The sequence below is a fragment of the Solea solea genome, chromosome 7 (genome assembly GCF_958295425.1).
Source record: "Solea solea chromosome 7, fSolSol10.1, whole genome shotgun sequence".
NCBI classification, from domain to species: Eukaryota; Metazoa; Chordata; class Actinopteri; order Pleuronectiformes; family Soleidae; genus Solea; species Solea solea.
The window spans coordinates 18,443,135-18,452,699 of record NC_081140.1 but is presented as its reverse complement, the minus strand read 5'-3'; the positions used below and the strand labels follow the sequence as shown (position 1 = coordinate 18,452,699).

At 39.0% G+C, this 9,565-nt stretch overlaps 1 protein-coding gene across 13 annotated transcripts in view; it reads right to left on the bottom strand.

Moving 5' to 3' along the window:
• Positions 1-284: 284 nt before the first annotated feature.
• LOC131462130 (muscleblind-like protein 1) overlaps positions 285-9,565 on the bottom strand; it is an 87,974-nt gene continuing 78,693 nt past the window's right edge. For 3 of the 13 annotated variants that reach the window (XM_058633098.1, XM_058633097.1, XM_058633096.1), the window contains 6 exons: positions 8,920-8,973; positions 7,985-8,135; positions 6,356-6,391; positions 5,710-5,801; positions 5,408-5,535; positions 286-4,087 (listed from right to left, as the gene is read on the bottom strand). In XM_058633098.1, the coding sequence (XP_058489081.1) occupies positions 5,425-5,535; positions 5,710-5,801; positions 6,356-6,391; positions 7,985-8,135; positions 8,920-8,973 (444 nt within the window). In that variant the 3' untranslated portion in view covers positions 286-4,087; positions 5,408-5,424. Of the gene's footprint in view, positions 4,088-5,407; positions 5,536-5,709; positions 5,802-6,355; positions 6,392-7,984; positions 8,136-8,919; positions 8,974-9,565 lie in introns of all 13 variants that reach the window. The other 10 variants (XM_058633099.1, XM_058633102.1, XM_058633100.1 and 7 more) reach the window with 10 other exon arrangements.

The following is a 9,565-nucleotide window of genomic DNA, read 5'->3' as shown; positions in this document are numbered from 1 at the left end:
AATCTAGATTACTTTTTGGATGGTAGTTTTATTTCTAGTCATAATTTTACTTTGTAAAAATATAGAATATTGTAGCCTAATCACATCATGTATATGCTATAAAATAATAGTGAATTCTCGTAGTGTGGGATCATTAAAATCAAATATAATCTTAATCTGATTTGAATAAGAATCGTGTGAGTGTGTTTACCTGTCTATGATTTCATATGCAGGTCGTCTCATCACAGTAGAGAGAATGTCTGTAAATATAAGAGCTATTAAAAAACATCATATGGAGACTCTTTTTTTGGTTCAGTTCATTTGTAAATTTTTATTCCTTTTTTTTTTTTTTATTCATAACAGCAAGAATCAATATAGCAATACAGGCCACGTGAAAAAATGTGCCAAGAACCTACTTATTACTTCTTATCCATCATAAATTGGCACACGACAGGTTTTCATTACAAACACTCACGACTTTAATTGTGACGTGATGTTGTTGTTGTTCATAAAAACCTCAGCAAATGCATTCATTCAACAGTTCCCACCTCTGCTTCATCTCTGCTTTCTCTTCACATTTCACTCTGATGAGATTATAATATTTTATGGCTTTAGACTATGGCAATCGGTTGGTTTTCTCCGAGGAGGCGACCGGCATGCAAACTTTGGCACATCCTTTCAGGGGGCCTGGACGGTAAAACAAGCAGAAACAAACTGCAGCAGAAGACAGAATACATCATTATTAGCACTACAAGCAGGAAAAACAAACAACAAACAAAAGAAAAGAAAAAAACATTTTATCATAAACGTAAGCATGCGTGCTTGTAGGAGATGAGCGATGACAAAGGTGACAAGATTATGACCAAAAACCACAACTAAAGTAACGTTCTACTAAACCCTGCCCGATGTTGAACAACGTTCCCGTTTGGTCAGTTTCATCTACTAGAAGCACAGCTTACATGAACATAAAGAACGTATTTATAGAACTATGGTGTTTGTGTTGCATGTGTATTAACTCTCCAAATGGTGAAACTTTTAGTGAGTATATTTCTGAGGAATCTTTTTTTTTTTTCTTCTTCTTCTAAATAATCCACTATTCTATTTTTGTATTTTTATTTATATATATATGTATGTTTTATTCCATTACATTGATAGAATATTGTATACTGTAAATACATCTCTCCGTGTGTAACATGTTTTCTTATTGTGTCGTCATGGTTTTTTTTTTTCTTTCTTTTTTAAAGTGACTTTTTATTAAAACAGGTACATGTATTTCCTGGAACATGCATTTCTCTCTGAGTAAAGTGAAGAGACAGGACATGTTGTGAGTAGTCGGACCTGGGAGGGCACACACACACACACACACACACACACACACACGCACGCACGCACTCATGCACTCACGCACTCACGCACACACACCTGTCAGTAACGGCAGGTTGGGGGAGCAGACAAACCCGGTCAGGCCCTTTACACAGGAGGTCAGTGGACGCCTCCTCCGGTTTGGTTTCCTGGCAAACTACAAGCTGCTGACAAAAAAACAAGAGCAACACTTGGCCTTGTCTGAAATGGGTAGGAGAGTGAGAACTCAGTGCCCTTTTTGATGCAAGCAATTTTGTTCAGCCTTTCAAAAGATTTTTTTTTTCTTGTTATCCTAGCAAAATTCCGTTGTCGTTATAGACACAATTATTATTATTGTTTTTTTTTTTTATTCAAAATAAGATCTCAATATACACGATTCTCTCTTTTTTGACTATGTACAGAAGTGCAAAAAAGTCAACCTTTATCAACTTTATCACCTTTATCGACATTTCCCCACCCCCACCCTGGTTGTTTGCGGCCGGCTGAGGAAGAGGCGAGTGTGCAGACTCACTTCCCCGCTCGCCACGTTCACCCAAACCCCCGCCAGCAACGCCCCTGAAAAAAGTGATCAAATATGCAGCTTGTTTTTCCGACATGGCCCAATTTCCAGGGAGAGTAAAAATATTAAAACAATAGTTACTATTTGAAATGGATACAGTAGAAAATAACATCTTTACTCTAAACATCTTTTTTTAATAAGAGTCTTTTTTTTCCCCCTTATTTGACTAGTTACAAACCTTACAATCGTTAAAATATGACTGGATTATTGGCGACGGCTGCCACAGTGACCACTTAGCCTCTCTGTTCTATTATTTCATCACTTTTAGATACTCGTATAAAACATCTTTGTTCAAAGAACACAAACACGGACTAGAGAAAAAATGAACAAAAAAAATGCATACACTTCAACAATATGCATAACATAGAAAATACTGAGTTTTCAATCATAATCATACTAAAAATGAACCTTACATGGAATTGTCAGGAAACATTGTGCATGGGGGGGAAACGCACACAAAAACACACCCTTTTTTTTCTCTCTTTTTTTTTAAACCTTATATTATTATAAGAAAGATAAATATAATCAGCAAAACTAAAAATCTGACCTAAAAAACTAAATGTCATCCAAACAAAATAAAGTAATATAACACACCTTGTCTGATAAAGTTAAGAAAACACTGACGACGAAAAAAAAAAGTGACAATTACATAGTGCTCTGTGTATGTGTGTGTGTGTGTGTGTGTTAATATGACGTGGATTAGGCAACTGAATGATTTCAAATGTCATGTTGCATTGTGCTGACCCGATGGTACATTCTAAGGCTTTGGATGAGTAATACAATCGTTTATGTATCTTACCACGTTTCCCTGCGCTACCCACCAATTAAATTACGCCTGAACAACACTCGGAACAAAAACACGCACGTAAAACAAACAAAAAAAACACTACTCTAAACACTCAGTCCTTATTTCTTTGGGCTCACTCACGAGGCCCACGTGTTTTTAAAAATGATACGCACAACATCGAGTAACAGAGACACACACACACACACACACACACAAAAAAGCCTTTGGCTGACTAACAGTTCTCAGGTAGATGTATTTAACACATTTTCTTAAATATGCCAGACTCTACTGTATATACACTACACCAAATCTACCTTTCACAACCTGCCCTAAAATATGCAGAACCAAACAAATGAACACAAATCCGGTCAAACGAATCACATAAGTGTAGATTCTTGACTCCGCTCTCCCTCAGCAGTTTGCATCCCGACCGATCGCTGTGTTCTGTCAAAGCTATTCATCATATAAGTTAAGATCATAGTCGCCATCAACTAAACAGACACGGACATATCCGCTCCCGCCCTTTTTTTTTTATGTCTGAACAACCGACATCGACGTGAAACTCGAAGAATAAAAGAAAAAAGCTTTTCATTCAGTAGAAGATTTGAGTAAAGCATTCAATCTGGGGAAGATAATCTGATCAGCAGTGGTGATATTTGGAATCACAGGTAATGACACGAGACGTGACATGGCGTCCATGAGAGGAAACATGTTAAAGGGAGTTTGTAACACTGCTCCAATGCCTTTCGCGTACTTTGAGATGGATGGCACTTTACAGGGACGCTAGCGAGTTTAAAGACATGTGCTTGAAAGACGGAAAGGTTTCCAAAAGTCACCTCACACACATTCAGTTGCTATTCTGCCTCTGAGTGCACTCGTGTCATTTCCCTTATCATTGGTTTAACAAAGAAAGTCAGGAAGAAAAAAACTAAAGAATCGTGTGTACATGCATATGTGATTCAGTCGCATTATTTGTTTCTTTTTCTTTTTTTTTACCTCAACTGAAATACAAGGTGCACCTCTGTGTAAACAAATGAACACATTTTAGGTCAAAGACCAACAATCAGTGAACAAACAAACACCATCAGTCATGATTCTTGGTCAATGGACGTACCAATCGAGCGGTCGCTGTTTTGTTTTTTTTTGACGACTGCTCCACACGTTTATCTCATTTTCACATTCAGAGTGTGTCCGGTGGATAAAGGTAAGTAGCCTCTACTGAGCGAAAGGCAGTCTGTAAATGCAAATGATGCTCTCTTCCATTGTTTTGTAAATAGTGTGCAATGAAATACACAAGAAATAGATCCCGACAAACTCTGCCGCCTACGTTAACATGCAGATTTAGATGTTACAGGCATGAAGGGTAACTGCTAATCTTGGACTTGACGCTCCACTCCCACCTGGAAAGAAGTTCACAACACAAGACACACAGCGAGTTACAAGTCAATCCTGACAATGATTTTGAACAAATAGCTTGAGATTCTAATTAGAGCTGAAGCAATTCATCGATTACTAAATTAATCGACAACTTTTGATAATGGATTAAAACAAGATTTCCGATTGTTAAAGCTTCTCAAATGTGAGTATTTTCTTCATTTCTTTGCTCTGGATAAGAAAGAAATCATTCAAAATGAATCATTTTGGTTTGTGGATACAACAAGACATTTGAGAACATTTTCATTTCCAGGTTTGACGAACATCGATCAACATTTTATAAGGTTTTCTGATATTTTATGGACCAAACGATTAATCGATTATGAAAATAATCATTAGTCGCAGCTCTAATTCTAATAGGCTTGGAAAATGTCTCAGAGTCTGTACTTTGGTGAATGACGTCACTTTTTCTTATGATTTTGTTGAATGTGAGCTGATGAATCTCACAGATGTTATTCTTGTCAATGTTGTGTTTCAGAACAGAAAAAAGATAAAAGTGTCATCCTTAATAACACAGAGTCTGGTGACACTAGACTGATGGGGACATCTTAAACATTACTGGAGCAGTAGTGTCACTCAAAGTCTTATTAAATTAGATGCATGTAAATATGTTAGGTAAACTCAAGAGCGGTATTAATATTTGGACAAAGCCAGATTGTTAGAGGCAGGGCCATGTATACGTATGCGTGGCTGCTGTGAGAGGAGAGTGAGAGTGAGTGGATTATACGAGCATCAGTGAACGCATCACAGCCGAGCGGAAACATCGCTGCGAGTCACAGAGGAGTGTCGCCAGACTCTTTCGATAACATTCCGAGCTGTTTATTGGCAAAAATAAGCACTTTTTATGGAGATAACTCAACTCCGTGAGATTACTCTGCAGCCATTGCTGCCCGAGGTGATCTACTGGACCAATGTGAAACTTTTTGTAAGTACTATTCACCCACATTTATAAACACAGGGCCCAGGTCGTAAAAAACCCTAGAATTCCCATTTAAGTCTAACTTGAATTTGAACTGAGAGAAAAAAACAGCTTCATATTTAACAACAGTGTTAATCTCCTCTTTTACATTCATTATCTAATAAGAAAGTGAATGTGTATTTGCCAAAAAATGCCAAACTATTCCTTTACGTCCTGTTCAAGTGAAACAATGAGAATGAATAAAAAAGACTAAACTAAAAATATGGTTGTAAAAAAAGAAGTGCAACTCCGTCACGTTGGAACAGCTGGAAGAGAAAAATGTTGGCACCAACGTGTGTGATGTGTTGGAAAGCTGAGCGGTACATACTGTTCAGAATGAGACTCCTACATCTGGGTCACATACTTGTGACTCGTCAGATGGTCTGCAGATATTATTGGAATCTGATTGAGAGGGAGAAAGACAGGGAAGGAGAGAGGGAGAGAGGGAGACGTTTGCTGAAATGAGGACAAAACACCAACGTCAACTTAATTTAATGATTAAAATAAGCATTATAATCATCCAAAAAGGTCTGAATGTGACAGATTTCAGGCACGATGCAAACTATAAAACACATAAACTAACAGAGAGTGAAAAGAGAGAGAGCGAGAGAGGGCAGGGGAGGAGCAAACCTGATTGGCTGTTGCGGTTGCAAAGGGAACACTTGCGGCAGATGTGGTGGCTGCAGACACAGTGGCTGGAGTAGCACCGTGCATCATGGGTACTTTGGGGGGAAAGATCACACAGGCAGTTGAACCAGAGGAGACGACTGAAAGCAGCTTATGTGTCAACACGTCTACAGAGGGCTAATAAACACGAGATCAAAAAGTCTAATCCTTCCTCTCTGTGATATATTTAACACAGGAAAATCATCAGTGGGATTCTTCAGGGCGTAAGGAAACTTATTGGAAGTAAAATAAAAAGCATATTTTTTATAATGACTAGTTACCGTAGAAAGTTTCTAAAAAAAACAGTATAATACGACTACTTTATCGCTATTAACACTAGCAAATAATAACTCCTCATGTTCATATAGCAAGTATAACAAGATAATATACAATGAGGTGATGAGGAAGCTTAGGGTGGAAGTGTCATGAGACAGTGATCGCGGGGGATATGAATTGCAACAAGCAATAGGTGACAGACAGACAAATATGTTGTGCAGAACATAATAAAAGACATTAAAATCCCAAAGTGAATGTGCTCACATGATGAGAGAGTGAGTTGAATGAAATGTGAGCCACAAAGAATAATCAGTAAGTAAAAGCTGGCACCTACCAACACTTGTTGCAGGTGTCATGCACAATATCGAGCCTGTCCATCATGCATTGCAACAAGGAGTGGAGGGCAGTAGGGAGGAGGAGAAGAAAACCCATTACAATTAGTGTTATAAAGTCAGACAATACTGAATTCAAACTGTGCTCTGCATACGTTAATCACTTTACACGAATACAACAGCTCAAAATCAGGATATTGATTATTACTGGTGATTGAAAATAAACAAAAACAAGTAATCATTGCTATTATAAAACATGACAGTTGCTGCAACCACACGTACTGCACACAAAAGGAAGGACATGCATGACAACTGTGAGTGACGAGAGATGTGATTATAGACTGTGTACTAGAAACAGAATTCAATTTTCCAGTTTGAAAAGTGACAGATGCAGCGGTCAGCCACCAGGGGGCAACTTGTCACTTGATTTAAAAAGTCTGTAACATTTTCCTGAGGAAATCTCTTCAAGCCTCTACCAGAGGGGCCACTTCCCCTGTTCTCAGCACAGCAGCTGTTTGAACTGTGGTGGTCTAGAGCGACCTGTTTTCAGAATCCTCGGAGAGCGTTACAGTGACCTGTCAGTCGCATAGCGCCAAGCGTACAAGGATCTGAGCATGTCGATGGCAGGCTATTCTTAAGCTGTCGCAGTGACACAGTGTGAGGCGACTGTGCAGCGGCCAGAGAAAGAGTGTTAAAGAGACTGTGTGTGTACAAACTCACTCACAATAAATAAAAGCCCTCTTTCTGAACTGGATCATCTGATGTCATTTCCCATAAATGGAAGGATGTGAATAAAATTGAGTTGATAGTAAATGCTGAGTTTTTATCTGGCTGACTTTTTGAGGCCCTGGATGTTGCCTGTCAGGATGTACTAACTGCTGAGACCTGACAACAAGCTCCTCAGACACTTGTCAGGTCCACTAAATAAAGTAATTAAAAGTGTTTGGAAATTCTTTTAATTTATTTCTGTCACCATCCTGAGGAATTCTGTATAATGACCGAGAAATATACCAGTGTCCCGACATGACACATGCTGAGGTGATGTCACCTCTTCACTACACGGTTGCTAGTGTCATTTAGCTGATGAACATCCCCAGTTTTTTCACAGCACAGTCTTGCACCTAATTACGAGACTTGCCTTTGCCAGTCTCGTAAGTAAGCAAGTCACTTCCTGTGTGCAGTGAAGGGATAACGCTGGGTGACACAAGTCGAGTCGAGTTTGTTGTGCGTTCCTGTGCTCTGGAGGCGTAGCTTCGGAGGGATGTCTGAAGAAAGGGGCTTGGACTTTTGAATTCAGGATCTACAAACCTACCTTTAAATTAAGCCAGTATAATACTGATATTACCACTATACTGACTGTTGTTATAGACGCTACAGAATCCACTCAATGCTTTGTGACGAAATGTTGTTACGAAAGTTGTTTAGAACCATCACAACCTAAACATCCATGCTGTGAACAATTGTACAATTATGTGTCCATGCAAGTTTTTCTATCTCTTCACCAACAGAGGAAACACACAGTCATTCACAGCTGATGCGACAACATAATGACAGAGACTACAGGTCAGTTGACAGTGACGAGTGATGGAGTAAGTCCCACAAACATGGTTAAATGAGAGTTCAGGTCTTACCTGATGGTATGAAGGCAGTCTGCTGCTGAAACTGCATGTTGGCCAGGGCCTGTTGGTACTGGAATACGCCAGCGTTGAACATCGTGGTGGCACCGTTGGCTTTTTCAAGTGCAGGTCTCTTTGGTAACGGAGGCAAGACGGGAGGGAGCCCCTGATGAGGGGATGACACCAAAATAAAGGGATGGGAAGTGAGGGAAATCAAAGGAACGGCGGCAGTGACATTCAGGGCAGAGAGAACAAAGAATTTCATTAGATTAAGTTGCTCTTCCAGACAGCTTTCACTAACACTGGCAAACAAGCAGTGGACTACACTTTCTCTGTAAGAGCCAGACGGCACAGTGGTACTAGCTGACAAACTGTGGCATGTTCTCAGCTCAATTTCATCAACCTTATGATACGAGTTTAAACAGTACAGTAAAAGAAACGTCACTATAATAGAAGTTATTATACTAACTGCTGGACCAGCAACAGAAATGATGTAGTTAGGAAAAGCTGCACTGCCACTCCATGATAATAGTACTTAGCACACGACAGAACAAGCCATGTTAAGACTGATGTGACACCTCTTTGCCAAATACACATGCATTATGGGAAGTGACTGAACCATGCAAACATGACCACACCTCATTATCTAACTATACTTCACTCTCATGCCTCCTTTAAATTGCTTTTGTTGTACACTTAAGGTGATGAAATGACAGTTGAAAGGGAAAACATGTTCCCTGCTCTTTATTTTTTTATTTTTTCATTTTTGGTCCCTGGTGTTTTAAATAAAGAGTCAAAATGATCAGCTTCTGCTACAAGCTGCAATCAGTTCATCACCCACCAGTGTTTCCACAGTTCGGACCATTCAGTAGATAATAAATGAGGAATAAGACACTGTATCTATTCAGCTACATGCTGAGCTAAAAGGTGAAGAGTAATAGTCATAGTACCAGGTCAATAGTTGCGTCGAGGGGTCGCTTCAGTGATTTGTCAGCCGACTGAGTCTTAATTAGCAGGCAGCGAGCACATGATGGCAATGGGCCAATGGGGTTCAAGCGCAATAACATAAACCAGCAAGCGGAGGTGCATCATGGAGGCAGCAGTGCAGTGTGGGTTGGTGAAAAGAAAGAAACAATAACAACAAACAAACAAATAAAAAAAACAAATCATTGGAATGCAATAAACAACAATAACAAGACCAGGGCATGCACATTAATGGCTGCAGGGTTACTGAAGACAATTATGACCTTTCACATGATTAATTGTTAAGAGAAAAATGAGGCAAAACATTATTGAGGTCAATAGTGTCGTGGTCCACGAAGATTTGTTTAGATTTAGATTTAATTAAAGTGTGTAATAATGATCAGAAGTAGACGGAAATATGTTCATATTGTTCATACTTAGTTCTACCACAGCACGTCTTTATAACATTATACAAGGGCCAAACTGATTTATTGCTGTCGTTCACATGCTTTTGTTTGAGCCAGCTATAGCTACCCAATCAATAAGGTATTTAAGATTAATCATGACTGCTTTAAGTCAAATCTATTTCATGTGTTAAATACACTTGAATTTCTACATGTTAAATGTAAAATT